The sequence below is a fragment of the Phoenix dactylifera genome, chromosome 6, assembly GCF_009389715.1.
Source record: "Phoenix dactylifera cultivar Barhee BC4 chromosome 6, palm_55x_up_171113_PBpolish2nd_filt_p, whole genome shotgun sequence".
Lineage (NCBI taxonomy): Eukaryota > Viridiplantae > Streptophyta > Magnoliopsida > Arecales > Arecaceae > Phoenix > Phoenix dactylifera.
Window position 1 is genome coordinate 7,660,353 of NC_052397.1, and position 18,844 is coordinate 7,679,196.

General features: G+C 38.1%; 1 protein-coding gene across 4 annotated transcripts in view; it reads left to right on the forward strand.

The window, feature by feature from the left end:
* Nucleotides 1–18,844, forward strand: part of LOC103718693 (kinesin-like protein KIN-14L) — an 81,058-nt gene that overhangs the window by 46,449 nt on the left and 15,765 nt on the right. For all 4 annotated transcript variants that reach the window (XM_008807623.3, XM_026809107.2, XM_026809108.2 and 1 more), the window contains 8 exons: nt 1,654–1,842; nt 2,255–2,326; nt 3,495–3,550; nt 3,644–3,860; nt 13,023–13,214; nt 13,329–13,544; nt 13,807–14,157; nt 18,376–18,474. In XM_008807623.3, coding sequence (XP_008805845.2) covers nt 1,654–1,842; nt 2,255–2,326; nt 3,495–3,550; nt 3,644–3,860; nt 13,023–13,214; nt 13,329–13,544; nt 13,807–14,157; nt 18,376–18,474 — 1,392 coding nt within the window. The remainder of the gene's footprint in view (nt 1–1,653; nt 1,843–2,254; nt 2,327–3,494; nt 3,551–3,643; nt 3,861–13,022; nt 13,215–13,328; nt 13,545–13,806; nt 14,158–18,375; nt 18,475–18,844) is intronic.

Below are 18,844 nucleotides of genomic sequence, written 5' to 3' on the forward strand. Positions count from 1 at the left end.
TTCATAGCCTCAACCGTCTTATGGATCCGATTTTGATGCTGGGATGCTAGTTTAATATTGGACAGATGACTCCTCATAGGGTACCTATCCGGGGTGCATAGATTACTTCTCTTAGGATAGCTATTCAACAAGCATATATTATGGGAGGATAATGATGCAGGAGTATGAGGTATTGCTCTACGAGTCTTGGTCTATCGTGCCAAGCTTGGACTACAAACGCGATCCCGACGTCTACAAGGGATATTGACACTATGTTGTACTTTTAAATACATTAAAGCACTCAATTTGTTGTGTTAAATGTATATTTAATTATAAATTCATTTACTTATACATATGTACTCCATTTATGTACTTCAATTCCATTTCATGGTAAAATGATATCAAAACAACGGTAAAATTACAAATCAGACAACAATTATTGAGAAAATTATGAGTGGAAAAAAAAGAATTGAAAAAATAAAAAAAAGAAAATGATGTACCGGTCAGCTGACCGATACGCCATGGTGTATTATGTCAGTATGGTACCGATTTGATACCATACCATACATGTAGCCAACTGGTACAAGTCCTAGTATTGGTTCGGCGAACATTAGTTGTAGCATTCTAAAATTATAGATTAAGTAGAAACAACCGCACATTGTGCATTCAAAAGTCCTTCTAGTAGCAAATAAATGGCACTTCTAATGTTTGGATGTTGATTCCTGAAGTATCATATACTGGATAAATGTGGTGAAATGGTGGGATTTCCTCTGTCATCTTTTGCTCCTTAATATCCTTTGAATCCTACCAGCTGACTGGCTTGCTGGTATGGCTGTTGGTGCTGTTACGGAGTGCCGATATTCTTTTTAGTTCCTGAGGTCTTTTATGGACCTCATTTCGGGGGATGCAGGTTTTTTTTTATTTCTATTTTTCAGGAGAGTGCAATTTTCCTTTGCCTACAAAAGAAGTGCCAAGTGACCAATTTTTGAAAGCTAAATCGAACATTGTAGTTTTTAATGGTGCTTTGTTATGCTTGTAGTGCCAAAAGTAAACCCTTTTTTTGACCTTTTATGTGGATTTGTTGAATTTGGTCTTATTTTTCTCTGGTTTTGAGATCTGAGTCTTACCTGCCTTCTCAGTTCTCACAAACAAAAATATTTATAACTAATTGCCTCTTGTCTTGCATTGAGTAGGTTCAGTCACACAGAATGACATAAAATTTGGTAATTCCAGAGAAACTGATAGGAGTTACAATATAAAAACTTACAATTGCTAATAATGCCTAATTATGGATTTCCGAGTATGATCTGGTCATTCATCAGAAGCTTCTTATCATGCAAATATGTTATCAATTATAACTTTGATTTACAAAATTAAAGTCATAAGTTGGAAAGTGCACAGTGAATCATCCTGAGATATTCAATAATAGTATGTGATAAGCAGCTATTACGAAATTAAGTTGTTTGTTGTGTACTCATCATTTTTGCATGTTTATATGTCAAGTTTGCTGTTAATTCTTTAGCCTGCATATTGATTGTGTTTTTTGATCAAATGCCTCAAGTTCCTTTAGCTGGAATTAATGGAATGATGCACGCATAATGAATCTTTAACAAATTTGGAAATATACTTACATTATTTTGCAGTAACACACTTTTTTTTTCCATTATAATGTAGACCAAAATTAAGGGTATTGAGTTCCAGCTTAATGAGGCCCTTCACTCTAATGATGCTAGATCGACTGCTGGGTCTGACTCTGGGTCTGCAGGGGTTCTTTCAACTCCAAAAGTGGAGGACAGTGTTGATTCTTCACTGGTTACCAAAAAACTTGAGGAAGAACTCTCAAAGAGGGATGCGCTTATTGAGGTCTGATATTACCTTCGAACATTACAACAATTAGTCATATGACATTTTTGATAATAATCATGTTGTTCTAATACGTGATCTGTTAATTCCTTTATTTAGTTTTGCATGAATGGTAGTTTTATTGTACCTTTACATTTCAGGACCATAATTAGCATTTCTCATGTGCAATGCATGTGGCTGATCTAGGGGTGGGGGAGGAGTATTAGATGGATGATTGTGATCCATCAACCAGTATAATGTTTGAGAAGAAAATTGGGCACGAGAAGATAGTGTATTGCGGGATTTATTCATTTATTTACATGCGATTCACACACTCCCAATTGCTGCTTAGTGATTTATTTATCCACCTTCATTCTTTCAGTTAGTCGCCCTTTTTATTTGAATCTTATTCTCAATTTTGTTTCTTATGCAGAAATTGCATCAGGAGAATGAGAAGCTGTTTGACAGACTAACGGAGAAGTCAGCATTCAGTGGCTCACCACAGGTACCTTAAGGGGGAAAAAGAAAATCATGATGTTAGTTGCTGTCTGGTGAGAGCAATATTGCGACAGATTCGTACACCTATGCAAGTGACTGCTCTATAAGAAGGAAAAACTGAATACAGGGACATGTATGAAAGAATAATTTTTGATTAAAATGCCTATATTTAATTTTTTAAAAACGAATCCATTAAAAATATTTCTGTATATGGATATATAAGATTTCATCAAAAAGAAATAAAGACAGAGGAAACAAAAAGAAGGGGAGGAGGGGGGAGGAGGGGTGTACATGGTTTCAATGAGTGATTAAAGGGGGGAAAGAGAAGGGGGGAGGGCAGAGGAGGGGGGGTGGTGGTGGTGGGGTGGGGCTTTCTTCATTGATGGGGCTATTGGTTTGCCCTGCATGAGAAGAGGCTAGAGTGGATGCATGCATGTAGGGAAAGAAAACACTTTTCATTCTCAGGATACACAAGTCTCATACATTACATTAAGGATCATAGATTGTCGTGAAAAGAAGCAAGGTTAAATAGCATAAGAACAGTCTAATAATTATGTCATATTGGCTAGTTTGTGAGATATTATTTCTTAAATATCATTATCATAATATTAATAAATAAATAATAATTAAAATAATATAATATTACTTCCAAAATATCATATTAATAACAAGTAAAATAAAATAATAGATTGTCTAATCTTCCGTATCTATTTTTTTATCATCATTTGAATGGTTTAGCAGATAAAGTGGCACTTAAGTAGTTAAGCAGCTAATGCTTAAATGGTTGTGGATTGGTTGGCCTCTTAATGTGCAAGTAGGTAACACTTAAATGATTTGGCATTGTATAGTCATTGAAGCCATAAGTTAAATGCTTAGATAGCCCTTTTTATAAAGTTGACCAAGGCGCTCTATTTGCCTTTGGAATCCTCGATGATGTGATCTGCAACCTGGCTTTTATTAGCTTTGGGTTAAACCTTAGTTGCCATAATCAGGAGCAGGTGTGGGTGCGGGTTTGAAATTCCTAAAAGATTCTGAAGCTGGTGCATTATCCTATGTAGAAAGTTCCTGCTACCAAGGGTGATATAGTCAAAAATGCTTATATGCTTTTCAGTAGATATAAAATTTTGAAATAAATCTTACAATTCAACTTCTCATACTGATTATTGGCCTTATAGGTGTCGAGTCCATCTGCCAAAAAATCAGTTAACATACAGGGGCAGGATTTAAGCAGGTATAATAAGTATCTGAAGATTGATGTAAGTTCAATGTCATGGTCAGCTACTTTTCATGGTAGTGAGATGTATGCCTTGTTATAAATTGACAGGAGTGATAGGAGCAAAGGACGCACTGTAGATGTCCTTCCATTGCCAGCAGCCCTGGATAAAACTGAAAGCACAGGAGCTCTTGTAAAAGCAGGCAATGACAAAACAAAGACAACTCCTGCTGGGGAATATCTAACTGCTGCACTGATGGATTTTGATCCAGATCAGTTTGAGGGCTTTGCTGCTGTTGCTGATGGGGCAAACAAGCTTTTAATGCTGGTATGCAGATCTGATAAAAACTGATTTAGTGTGTCAGAATACTTTTGCTAGTTGAGTGGTATTGATTTACTTGTTTATGTTGCATCATGCATTTGGGTTAAGGTGTACTTATATGGCTCTTTCAACTAAAGTCTTCTCCACAAAAAAGTAAATGGGAAAAATTGACAGTTGTTAGTTTTAAATTTATTCAGAATGCTTTGGTTAAGAAACCAGATGAAGAAGTGGAGAATATAAGTGTAATAACTGGTTTGAAGAACAAGATATTCTCTCAGGGACGGTCTGACATTATTGCTATTTATTTAGGAACTGCTCTGCAGGGAAAGTAAGATATAAGGTCCTAACTTGGACTGAAATATGCTGGATGATTGTGAGATTATATTGCAGAAGATTTTAAGAATGAATTTGCTATTCTCAATTAGATGTTATATACGTTTGTACGATATCTTGAGTTCTTGACACTTCCATTATGACTTCTTGTCTATTTAATATAACAATCCTGAAATCTTACTTCTGACATCTTTGAAACTCACACTGTCCTCTCTTGCTTAAGTTTTTAGCCAGTTAACTGATAACTTATAAATGTAATTAAACAAACTCAACTATGTCTATCAACATTATGAGCATATAAAAATGAGTCATATTAGAATGTTTGGATTCTGATAATCGACACTCTTCCAAAAAGCAGTATTTCAGGAGAACTTTGGCAAAACAACAAATGTCCCTTGATTATAAGTTATAATAGAGATTTTGTGTTTTCCTTTTTTTAACTTTCTTTCTTTTCTATACTCCTTTTGTTTTCTAACTAATAATCTCCTTCTTTACTCTTAGCTGCATCATGCCCTTCTAATTGGAAGAAAATCACAGAATACTTGACAAGAAGATCAAAGCATCAATTTTTCTTCTACATCATGAAGTTTAACCGTGGATGCCTGATTTCTTGCTAGCTTAGTTGATGAAAAGATCCAAAGAGAAGAAGAACACTATAATATTGTCTACATGGAGCAAATATCTGATGGGAGTGCTGTGAGAGGTAATTTAGTGGGTTTAAAGGAAGAGCATTCTAAGAGAACATCTAAATTGCAAAGAACATGCATGAAGGAGCTATGGGAAATTTTTGAAACTAGATTTGGTGAGACATGCTAATTTTCAAACATAGTGTTTGCAGAAGGAGTTAGCCTTTGGTTGTTATCCATCACCGTACTCATATATGAGTTTACTACTGATGCTCAAGAGGAGGTACTGTGGGATATGTTATTAATGGATAATATTATGCTCACTGATGTATCTGAAACAAGAATAAATATTAATTCAAGTTTATGGAGGAGATTTTTGGAAGACAATGGACTTGAAACTGTAGATGATAAGCTAGGGCGTGCAAATGATAATGCTAAAGTTGATGTTTGGTTAGGCCAACAGTTGGATGTGAAACAATTGATGATATTTGTTGAAACCAAATGAGATGCGAAAATGTGCATTGAAGATTTGAGAAGTCTACAGTATGTCGAGGAGCTCAAATTTTTATTGAAGGGCTAAGGAGAGCACTTGAAATTCATGGACAGAAATTGTGAGAAAGGATTGGGATAAGCTAATCATAACAATGTACATAACAGTTAAAAGTCATTGTTCTTGAAGGATTAAGAAAATTTAGATACTTAAGATGAAACATGTCCGTTAAGATATAAAGAACATTATTTCTAGTAATTGGATATATGAGCGATCTAACAAGTTTTGCATTCTATAAGGCTTGAGTTGGTGCAAGTAATATGAAAACTTTCAAAATTGTGTCATGTAATCTTAATCATGCTGCGTTGACTTTGACTCATCCACTCAAGACGATCACTCTAGCAGGGAAGTCACAAATTAGCTTCTCAGACTATCTAGCAATGTTCAAGAGCTCTAAACCTGGTCTATTTGGAAAATTTGATCCCATAGACTCGTGGTTGAAAATGCATCATACAAGTAGAAATAATGGAGTTTGTGTTATAAGTAATATAAACTTAAATTGGTGAAATGCAAAAGTAGAAAGAGTGACAAGATACCTTAGTTGAATATCTGTGTTGGGAAATTAATTTGCAAGTCAATCTCAAAGTGCTATGGAAAAAATTGCTGTATAGAAAGGGTTGATGCTGTAGTTTACAGTAGCATATAAACTATAAGCATCATGATACAATGTGTTCAACAAGTTGTCTCTATTTTATCTGACATTCCTTTGAGTGAGTTTGTATGTAATTACCTTTTATAGTTGGCCTATGTATTCTTTACAAGCATCTTGCAGTATCATGCCTGATCATGTCATGATTCCTCCATATCTATATTCTTAATGCGAATGCATTAATATGATTGGTTATAATTTCATGTATCATAATCTCCTAGTGTGTTTAAGGATAGAGTGTGGAGGCCCATCTAAACCATTCTTCTTGCCACAACTGTTTATAAGCCATCTTTCTTTCCCTTCCATAAAGAAGTTCTCAAGCAAGATACAGATCATTATTTTAATTCATAGCAATGTTGACCGACAATTTGAGAAATGGATCAGATTAGAAAAATTGTGTAGTATGACCATACTAAAATTGCATACTATGGCATCATGAGCGAAAGGTTAAATTGACCTCAAGAACTTGTATATGCATCTTCAAAAGACATTAAAGGAGATCTTTAATGCAAAGCAACTGCGTCGTTTTTTATGATAGTTTACACCAGCCAAGCGTAACGCACGGGGGAAAAGTAAATGGGTGTCAAAAGGAATCCAAATATAAAGTGGTGAATGCAACAGCTCTAGACTTGTGGAAAATAACTTGGCTTGCTCGGCCCAAATTTTTGGTAGGTCTGGTCGGGTTTTCAGCATGATGGGTTGGGCCAAGCCTAAAATTTTGGGTTTGATTTACAATTGGGCTGGGCTCGGGCTTGCTCCGATTTTAGCCTTACCCAATCCATCCTAATAGTTTTGCAAATATTTCATATGTATTTTTGAAGTTATACTTATCTAATTTATATATTATGTTTCAAAGTTTGAAATGGAAAAAGTAAAGAGGATAGGAGAAACCTTAATCGGTCTCTTTCGTTTCTAATGCTCCTTTTCCCAAACCCACCACCTGCTCCGCTAATTTTTGTCGCTCCTTGGTCTATCAACATTTTTGACATCCTCCTCTTGCTTTCTATCTCTGGTCCCTTGGTTGTCAGACAGAACCTCCTCCTCCTCCCCTCTCTATTCTCCTTGGGCTGCCCATTAGATCTTGTCCGTCCCATTTCTCTCTCTCATCCCCAGCCTTTGAGGGAACCCCTTCCTTTATGTCTCTTTCTTGTCCTATGGTTGTTAGCTAGAACCCGGCTCCTTGGTCGGTGGCAGGAACCCCTTTATCCTCCTCTCTCCCTTGCCCTTATTGTCTGGTTTGGTCTAGTCTTGTTGGGCCCAACTACAACCAAGTGATTTTGGTAGGGTTGGGTCAGGTTGGGGCTCTCTTTTTTTTCTCGGGCCAACTTGATTCCAATTTTTAGGCTTGAAGTGTCAAGGCTGGGCTAGATCAGGCTTGGGCCTATGGAATTTGCCTTGCTATCAGACCTTGCCTCGACCCAACTAAATCTGGCTCAAAACCTGGCTTGCGAGGCATCCCTCTCGCTGTAGATAATCTCCCCCTCGCCTCACTCTTGTGACATGCTTTGTGATGCAAGAGCACAAGCCCGAGTCATGATGGATGTATGTCGGGTTTGGATCCTTGCTTGGGTGTGCCTGAATAACAGTGGGTCCAAGATTTTCAGTACATAATTACATTGGGTTCGAATGTTTCAACGCCCAATTACATTGAGTCCTTTTTGTTTGTTTGGGCGTGTTTGAGTCATATGGAGATTGAGTTCTTTAGTTTGGTTATGTTGAGTCAATTGGCGTTTGGGTCCCAACGCAATGAAATCACATCGAGTCCATGGCGTTGAGGAGTCCTTAAGTGATTAGGAGTTGTCTATTTGGTCCATGTGGCGTTTGGGAAAGAGTCTTAGTTGATTTGGACTCTTTTCCATTCGTCATGAGTTCTAGATTATTTGAAGTTTTGTTCATTGAGTCCATGTGTCGTTTGGAAAGAGTCCTAGCTGATTTGCACTCTCAGTGCATGTGTCTTTAAAGAATCCTAGTTATTTGGGAGTCTTAGTTGGTTTAGTGGGTTTCGTCAGTTGATTTCGTCAATTGATTTCGTTAGTTGATTTCATCAGTTAGTTTCGTTAGTTGATTTCGTCGGTTGATTTTGTCAAATGATTGATTTGAAGAGTCCATATTTAGTTAGAGTCCTAAAATTCTGGTTCGTAAGAGTTCTTATTTTTCCAACCTCTTACTCTATATAAAGAAATAAAAATCAGAGAATTAATTTTGGTTTTCAATTGCTCTTGAGATTGAGAGGCGTGAGGCTTCTTCTTCCTCCTTTGGTGAGACTCTAAAGGTTCTTTCTTCCTAGGTGAGACGCCTTGGAAATTCTTCGTGAGACGCTGAGGTTCTTCATTGGCAGAAGCTGGAAAGGTGAGACCCTTCTTCATGCCAACCTCGGGTTCTTTAGTGAAGGTGAGACTCTTTCAGTCAAGACCTAGTTATCTTCCTTATCTCTTCCTTGCATCTATCATCACCACGCCCTAACTCTAGCCCTAGTCCAATTATTTGCAAGTTCGTTAACTTGGCTGCCATCTATAAAACCCAATCTCTTTATCATCATCTTCTTCTTCTTCCTTCATTCTTCCATCAATCAAAATCCTAACCGCCCCTTGAGAAAAACAAAAAGAGAGCAAAGATCAGCCCTTCTATTTGAGTCCACCACATAAACCCCATCCCCGACTACGTCAATTAGTATCAGAGCAAATCGATCCACATGAGTACAAAAAGAAGTCGTTCCTACTATTATGATCCCTATTATAATGATCCCTACTATGACGATCAATACTATCCCTGCAACATCAAACGACAACGAGATGATCTGATGGATGAAGTTCAAAATCAAATGGCTGCTCAATCATGGAAGATGGATGTTGTGGAGGCAGAATTATGATGTTGTAGCCGTGTCAAACCACAAGTTGGGCGACGACCTTTAGAACGCAGCAACAAAGGCACTCCTTCCTCATGGTATTTCTCCATCCATAAGATTTGAAATTTCTACAAATAGGGGTACATATCTAGAGTGAGGAATAATAAAATTCAGCGAAAAAAATAATGAGTCTCATGCCGCAAAGAAGAAGCAAACCCGATTGCTCCAAGTGCGGTGGCCAAGGGCACCTCGCTGACATTTGTTCCACTAAAGATTAGTAGAATTTCGAAGATCTTTGCGCTAGCCTTGAAAATTCAGAAGCATCGTCTGATGATGTCCCTGCCGTTGAGATAACTTCTCCTTCCCCTGAAGTTTCTCCTAAGCCTACTGAGGTTGAGGACAAGGTGAAAGACAACGTGGAAGAACAAATTTCAGAGGTGATACTATCTAAATCTAAGCCTATTTTAGTTAATTTTTTTGATGTAACTCCAAAAGAATTACCCAAGGAAGATAGTTTAGAAAATTCAGCGGAGATCAAACATGAAGATGGAACTGTGTTCGCATTGGATGGTTCTGAAATTTTAGAAGAGATACCATCAGATTTCGAGGTGAATAATCTGATTTTTAGTCAAAGCTGAGAGGAGCACAAGCAACACCTTCAACAAGATCTTTAAGTTCTTTGACCGAAGGAGTTTTATGTAAGTCTGAAAAGATATTCGTTTGCTGATTTTCAAGATTCCTTTATGGAATTCATAAATTCAGATCATGGCGATCAGCGGATTACAGCATGCATTAGCCCATATCAGCATGCCTCTTCAGTTGGCAGCCCGCATTAGTCCGTGCACATCAACCTCGCGTGCACCAGCTGTGCGCATGCACCCACATCGGGGTGCCCAGCGGATCAGCACACACGGAGCTTTTTCATGTAGCTTTGTTTCACTTATCGACCGCCTAGGCGTCCTCCTCGATCGCTTGATTTACATGAGCTTTTCAGCCTCAACTCGACGGACTCGAGTTCTTCTCAGTCGGGGAAAATTGATGCAGGAGCACAAGCTCGAGTCATGATAGATGTACGTCGAGTTTGGATCCTTGCTTGGGTGTGCCCGAATAACAGTGGGTCCAAGATTTTCAGCACATAATTACATTGGGTTCGAGTGTTTCAACGCCCAATTACATTGAGTCCTTTTTGTTTGTTTGGGCATGTTGAGTCATATGGAGATTGAGTCCTTTAGTTTGGTTGAGTCAATTGGAGTTTGGGTCCCAACGCCATATAATCACATTGAGTTTATGGCGTTGAGGAGTTTTTAAGTGATTAGAAGTTGTCTATTTGGTCCATGTGACGTTTGGGGAAGAGTTGTAGTTGATTTGGACTCTCTTCCATGCATCATGAGGAGTTCTAGATTAGTTGGAGTTTTGTTCATTGAGTCCATGTGTCGTTTGGAAAGAATCCTAGCGGATTTGGACTCCTAGTGCATGTGTCTTTAAAGAGTCCTAGTTATTTGGGAGTCTTAGTTGGTTTGGTGGGTTTCGTCAGTTGGTTTCGTCAAATGATTGATTTGAAGAGTCCATATTTAGTTAGAGTCCTAAAATTCTGGTTGTAAGAGTCCTTATTTTTTCAACCTCTTACTCTGTATAAAGGAGAGGTTGAAAAATAAAAATCAGAGAATTAATTTTGGTTTTCAATTGCTCTTGAGATTGAGAGGTGTGAGGCTTCTTCTTCCTCCTTTGGTGAGACTCTAAAGGTTCCTTCTTCCAAGGTGAGACGCTGAGGTTTTTCATCGGTAGAAGTTGGAAAGGTGAGACTCCTCCTTCATGCTAACCCTGGGTTCTTGAGTGAAGGTGAGACTCTTTCAATCAAGACCTAGTTATCTTCCTTGCATCCATCATCACCATGCCCTAACTCTAGCCCTAGTCCAATTATTCGCCAGTTCGTTAACTTGCCTGCCATCCATAGAACCCAATCTCTTCATCATCATCATTTTCTTCTTCCTTCATTCTTCTATTAATCAAAACCCCAACCGCCACTTGAGAAAAACAAAAAGAGAGAGCAAAGATCAGCTCTTCTATCCGAGTCCACTACATAAACCCCATCCCCGACTGCGTCACTTTGTTTCCCTTCTCCATTCCCAAGTCAAGAGTGAGTCTCATGCGTCAGTTTGTGGATCGCGGTCTCACACGCTAATCCCTACAGGTGCCCATAGTAGGCTGGCTGCCCTAATTGATGTTCAGTTCTAGAGAGCTCAAACTGTAATTGTTGATGTGATAAATGATAAAGATAGATAGGTAAATATGGAAAAGAAACTTTTTGTAGTATTGTGGGAATAAGTATAATTAAACAGAATTCGTGTCTTGGCTTAAAGTATGCGTTTTAAAAGATGGCTATAACATGCAACAATCACGGGACCACATAGCACATATGGGGTATGCAAGCTGCATATGTAGGCACGTATAACTGTTTAAGAATAGATTAAATATATTAAATGCAATAAAACAAGTGTAGTGATAGTAATATTTTCTTGAATAAGTAATAGCTATAATAATAAAACTAATAGATTATCTAGTACTTAATACTAATAGCGATAGCTATAACATAACTAATATAGTAACATTTTATACACATAGGCTTGGCCGAAACTCGCATCCACCTGAGAATTAGCTTAAACCCAATCCATGTGCTTGAATCTGCGTAAGAGTATGTGGCCCTAATAATGTGAAGCATGCTGCATGTATAGCTGCACAGTTCTATACAGGCTGCATATGTTGCCATATAATGCTAAGTTGACTGTTTTTTCGGCCCATATGTTGTGTGATTGCATATATTAACCACATTTAGGCAATGTGGTGTGGTTTGGGGATCATGTCTAACAATGAGTTTTTTCATAAGCTGGGGGTCTGTTTAACCTGGCTGAGATCTATCATGGATTTAAGAATTAAGATTGTTAGAAGCTCTGTCGATCTATGGGCTAACGAATCTCATGCCTACTAGCTTTTCAGTGAAAAAGGAGCCAAAGTTTTTAGCAAACACATTGGAAAATAAAACAAATGTAGAAAACAAACAATAGGCAGCTCTAACAAAGTAACATCCTCTTGTGAGGTTCACCGAACTAGTATCGGAAGACGTACTGGTTGCGACTGGTTTGGTATAGGAGAGGGGCGAGGAGGAGAGGGTGGGAGAGGGAGAGGGGAGAGGAGGAGAGGGTGGGAGAGGGAGAGCGGTGTACCTCGTTGTCGTGGAACCATAACCTAACCAATATCGTTGTTGAAGAACCATCGTCATTGCAGAGTTGTTGGTGGCGACAGAGCATTGAGAGAGAGGGGCGAGGGTGGAGAAAGCTCCCGAGAGTAGAATTGAGAGAGAGAGGGAAAGAGGGGCATAACTTGGAGCCATTGTTGTCGTGAAGTTATCGACAATGGTGGAGTCATCAGTGGTGGTGGAGCCCCAGTCCAGGGTGGTTCGGGGGCGGTTTGGTGGTGCTTGTCCACGATCATCCATAATTTTCACTTGCTCCTGGAGATTTAATAATAGTAAAGTCTAGCTTATTGTTTGAACATCTTGTGACACTGCATAGCTGGCTAAACAATTGGCGACATGGTTCCCGTCTGGACATGAGTTATATGAATACTTATACATGGATGCTTCCTGTATCATTCATTGCCATGCATAGGACAGAAAATCATGGTAGCAGAATCACCTTCGAATCATAGACTTTGAGGGTCACAAATTGAGAAACTAGCCTTTGCACTAAACTCATGCAAGTACAAATTGTAAGGTTCAAAGAGAATTATCATGTTGCATGAATGTGGGTGCATGATTCCCTGTTTTTAATTAAACGAGCTTCTATCAACACAATTAGGTGTCTAACAGTTTTAATGGAAATTAATCAGTTACTGTTAGTGGCTTCTAGCTTGTTTTGGATGCACAAACAATCCCAACAAACAAGGCGGCAAATATAAACTTAAAGTGGTAGAAATGGTGTTCAAGGAGCATCTTTTCTTGTGCTATATTCTTGTTCTTTTTTGTTGCTCCCATGTTATTTGTTGTAGACTGATCCTTTAGTCTTCATAATTCCTTTCCAGTATGTTGTTTTCATATATGAGTAAATCACCAACTGATATAAATATGAGCAGTTATTCTGACCAAAACCAATACATTACCATATTACAGGTTTTGGCTGCAGTAATCAAAGCTGGTGCTGCACGTGAACATGAAATACTTGCTGAAATCAGAGATGCTGTTTTTTCATTCATCCGGAAAATGGAACCAAGGATGGTAATGGATACCATGCTAGTTTCACGAGTTAGAATTTTGTATGTAAGGTCTTTGCTTGCTAGGTCACCAGAGCTGCAATCCATTAAGGTAATGAATGTGTAATACTATATGTTCTTCCTTGGTGTAAGTTTTCTGTCAAATTGCTTGTCATTTCGCATAGATGTGAGAAAAAGGTTTGTACATGGTCCTTTGCTTTAATAGGTTTCTCCAGTTGAACGTTTTCTAGAGAAAGCTAACAGCGGCAGAAGTAGAAGTTCCAGCCGGGGTAATAGCCCAGGCAGATCTCCTGTTCGTTATGATTCCAGTGCAAGGACTGCTATTGTTGATGAACAGATCCATGGTTTTAAGGTTAATATAAAACAAGAAAAGAAGTCCAAGTTTTCATCCATTGTCTTAAAGCTTCGAGGGATTGATCAGGTACAGATGCTGATATTTCTCATACTCTATGAACTTCAATTATTCTTTTTTCCCTTCTGGATTCTGAGAACTGGAATATTTCACACTTTTACAACTCTTTTTTATTGTTCTTGATAATTATTCCTATGTTGTTTTATAGTTTACCAATAGTTTATGAGAGATTCTGATTGTTTGTTTTCTTTATCCATGAAAAACATATCTTGCTCCTGCCTCTACTTTTTGTGGCACCTACTAATTATTTTTGTTTGTTTTCTCCGGACAGGAAACATGGAGGCAGCATGTTACTGGTGGAAAGCTTCGGGAAATAACTGAGGAGGCCAAAGCTTTTGCAGTTGGGAACAAGGCTCTTGCTGCTCTTTTTGTTCATACACCAGCTGGAGAGCTGCAACGTCAAATCCGATCATGGCTTGCAGAGAATTTTGAGTTTCTTTCTGTTACTGGTGGTGATGCTATAGGAGGGACGACTGGGCAACTAGAACTTCTGTCCACTGCAATAATGGATGGATGGATGGCTGGTCTTGGTACTGCACAGCATCCTAGCACTGATGCTTTAGGCCAGCTTTTATCCGAATACACTAAGAGGGTTTACACATCACAATTGCAACACCTGAAGGTGCCTCTTATGTTACTCTCCTTATTTACCTATTAATGTAATTTTCCTGCAGAGGTTGATCATTTTTCTTTCTTATAGTGGTCGCCTATCTTTGATGTCCTTATGGCCAAATGTTTTCCTAAATAAACTCTTCCCCTGTTCATGTTCAATGCTTCTTGAACAATTCAATTGGAGCACTACCTGTGGTTTTCTGGTCTGGATTACTATTTACTAACAACAGTTTTATCACACCCTAATTTAGGTTGGGGAGTATAAAACTTGTATTATTAGTTATTTATTTGAACTCATTCTATGTTTAGAGTTACATAAGAGGGTTATTCGCTAGTTGCATGTGTGGCAAATAAGTTACCAAGGTTTTAACTGTTGCATGTTGTTGCCATGCTTTGCTATGCTGGTGCTTGGGATGCACTGGCATTTGTTCCATGTGGCGTGGACTGAATGCCTGCACTTAATCCTTGTAAGTTTTCCCTACCCACTAAATGAGACTTAAGGTTTCTTGTTATACACTGTGTTATACACTTAATCCTTGTAGGAGATTTACCTCCTCCGTTGTACTCTTTACTTTCTTTTGATCTGGCAGGATGTATTCACGTTGGAGCTATATGAAACCGCAGTTACCACCAAAAAAAAAAAGAAAAAGAAAAGGATACCTTGGCCAGATATCTGAAACCAATTATAAATAGTTTATGTCAAGTTTAGGAAGTCATAAACCTACTTCAAATGTTGATGATTATACCTTGATTGCTAACACGGTTTCTAGGTAATGGGTTTTAGCAAGGACTGCGGAACCGGGCCGAACCGCCCGGTTCAGTCCGTACCGCGCCAACCTGGTGGAAAATCGGGTCGGTTCGGCCTGCAGTTTTGGTTCTAGCCCCGAACCGGCCATAATCGGTATCGAACCGACTGGAACCGGTCGGAAAAGATTCGAGTGGATCTTACAGGTGTGAATAATTCGGAGCCGGCCGGAATCGTTCGGAGTCGACCACGTTCTGAAATAGCCACCTCCCTTTCCCTTTGTGTGCTGTTCTAATGTTGGAAAGGCTCGAGAAGGCCTTTCCAACAACATTAGTAAGCGGCAGTCGCCATTCCTCTCTTTCCACAGGATCAAAAATCACACTGATTTAACACTTCAGAAGGAAGATCCAAGTCTACATAAGGTGTGCTTTCTCTCACCTATCTCATTCTCTCTTTTTGGAGCCGCTTGAAAAAATAGCTTGAAAATTGCAAAATAAGAAAAGATTAAACTAAAATTTTTGATTCGGGCTTGATTTTATTATATATTGTAGATCTATGGACGATCTATACGATGACAAATTTTTTTAATTTTCGTATTTTATATAATTTTTAAAAATTTAAAATATATTTTTATATTAAAAAATAAAAAAATTAAAAATTAAAAATTAAAAAATATATTTACAATCAGAAGTGTATTTTGGGGTATGCTAGATACTTTCCAAAAAAATTTGGTGTTCATTCATTCAAGTTTTGATACGATCATGCGCTTAAATTGAAAAAAATTAAAAAATAAGTAATCCATGCCCAAGGGCCTAGAAAAATATATGTAGCATCCATTGCTATAATCTACATGGATCTGAGTGAAAATTAATTTTTGAAATATTAATATTTAAAAATTATTTTTAAATTCAAAAATAATTAAAAATATATAAATAATATCAAAAATTATAAAAAATTAGTAGTATGTATTGCTGCTATTGCATAATTAAGAAGTAATTTTGGAAGTATAAAACATATTTTTCTGAATTTATGATATTTAAACATATTTTTAAATTAAAAATATATAAATAAATAAACATAAAAAATTAGTATTATGTATTAGATAAATTAGATGTATTTTCTGACTTAAAAAATTATTTTCATCATAAGTTAACTTTGCTATTTTTAAAGAATTAATAAACTAATGTAGTTGATAAACCTGCAGAAATGGAGCCATTAAGAAAAAAGAAGTCAAAGCGTGATATTGGTTCGGATGATGAGCAAATGCTCTCGGATCGGCACCATTGGAAGTGCAACTAGTGCAACATAATTCAAGAGAGGGATAACCAGGTTGAAGCAGCACTTAGCTGGTAGTTATTCCAATGTATCTATATGCTGAAAATGCCCATATGACGTTCGGCAGCTGATGAAGTACTTCGCTGATTCCAGAGCAATAAAGAAGAGAATTTTCAAGGCGGAGGTGGACTACTGAGCGGCAGAGCCATCTTTTTATCACTCCAGAGAGTTAGAGAAAGTGTCTGCTCCAGATGACGAGGAGGCACAGATCCAGGCTGCCATGCAGGCGAGCCTGGATAATCAGTGGCAGCAGGATAAGGTGGCCAAGCATAGGATTCGATTTGGGCCCTTCGCGGGGGGCCATGCAACTCGCTTGCCGACTTAACTTAAAAATCGCAAATTTTTTTAACCGCAACCGGATCCCTGTTTCGTTCGAAACAGAAAAACCAGTCGCGGTCTTTGCCGCCCCCTCGGCCTCTGTCGGCATCCGCCACCCTCCGCCAGCCTCCCTCCCTCTCCCCCCCTTGTCTTTCTTTTTTTATCCTACGGTACAGTTGACTTTGTCGGTACAGGCCCAGCACGGTCCGTACTGACTCGTCCCATCGAAGAATTGGTACGATGCCCGCTACCGATTCCTCCGACCTTGGTCTAAAGTACTAAGCCTATTGAATTTGGGTCTTTATCTAGGATTAAGGATTTGGTCTACCCTAGGATACTGCATTGGACTAGAGAGATCGTGCCCTGGAACACATTCAGGGCCCTGGTCTCTCTAGAATAGGTTTTCTTGGTCCATCTTGATTGGTGCAAACTGGGATAGTTACATCCTGACACTTGGGATGGCTTGTTGTCCTGGGAACCAGTATTTTTAATTTATTTTTTTAATTTTTACCTTTATTCATGTTTTAATGGTTGTTAAGGATCCATCCAAGATCATTTGAGTGCCGTCCTGGCACTAGACCAGGATGGGCCTTGGTACTGGGATTTAACTCTCGATTATGTGGATCATGACCAATGGTATGAGATCTTGATTTGTTGCCCAGTAGGCTTTTTCCCCACAATCTAGTCAAAATGCTAATGCTGTAATTTATGCTGACTCAATCTTATAGTCAGGGAATGATGATGTGGAATTTTGATTTTAAAGAATCTTAGACATTGTATATTATGATCAATGAATTGTGTATAGAAATGACAAATAAATTTCACAAAGCTTTTAAACCACTGTTTGTTTTACTTTGTACTTGCTAATTGATGATTCTTTTGTTCTTCGGGTTACTATGTATACAATTGGTTGGTACACTGTATATTGACAACTATTTGGATGAGCAGCCATTAACCTCATAAAGAGTGAAGTAGTTTGACATTCAGTTGTCACAGGCAGTGCATCTCACTTGACTATTCCAAATCTGGGGACTTTTGGAGAGTTGCTCTTTGGCTTTGTGATCTTGAAATTTGACCAATACATGGGGGATTTCAACAGTTGCTTTGGTCGTGTGATCTTAAAATGCAACCAATGTGGTAGATTCCCTACTTGCCAACTGGCCTTGCAGGTTTAATAGCAATCCGTTATCTTGCTTAAACTTTTCTTAGTCAGCAATGTGGCACCGAACTCTAGATGATTGATATATTGTACAGAGCAGTCATGCATGCTGCTCAATCCTTTCATGGAAGTTGGAACATTATTGACTCAGAGTTCTTCTGTATTTCCAACCCATATTTGTTAGAACAGTAGTTCGATGAGTATGATGGTTTGTCATGTTAATGAGAACCTAATGCTTGTAATGGTGTTTGAGTAATCTTGAAAACATATCATGCATCCAGCAATTCCTGTTGGATATTTTTGTAGAGAACTTCCAATCAACAGAATATTTTTAGACTTATATACCACCTGATGTCATGTCACCTTTTGCTCATCTTCCTTCGACAAGATGCTTCATATCGTTGGAGATTAGGTCTCTTTCTTTCTGAATTCAGTATATTGTACCCATATATCTTATGCCATATATGCATCCATGTATGTATACATATGTTCATTTTCTTATATGTGTATAACATATCACCTGCAGGCTTAGTATTCAGATTCTTATCATTTTTAAGGTGCAGAACAATTAAGACCTTTTGTTTTATGTTTTAATTTTTTTTATAAGCCTTTGAAGAATGTATGAACTATGAATTTGACTTCTTTCTTTCTTGTGTCTTGGTTTTTGATAGGATATAGCAGGTACCTTGGCAACGGAACAGGCTGAGGACATTTCCCATGTGAATAAGCTCCGTTCAGCTCTAGAGTCTGTTGATCATAAGAGAAAGAAGGTAGTTGCTTGCATACTTGTACCATCATATGTATTATTTTGAGTTGTAGAACTATGTTTGTTTCAAGGACACATTAATAGGTATAGGTGGCAACTTCTATCTATGCCTAATTAAACTTCTAAATAAAAAAATGGAGGACTAGGGATGATCAAGGGTGGAGCCAAGTGCACCTGGGAATGGGGGCATGGCCCCTGTATACATGTAGTACATGTAAGAGCCCCCCCTAATGGATTAGGATCTACCTCAATTCATTATTTGATAAGTTTAAAAATAGCTACGTTTAATTTTTTTCTCATTATTTGATAAATTTAGATGGTGAGCCTTGGTGCAACGGTTACTCTGTTATGACCTGGGCATCATTGGTTCGAAA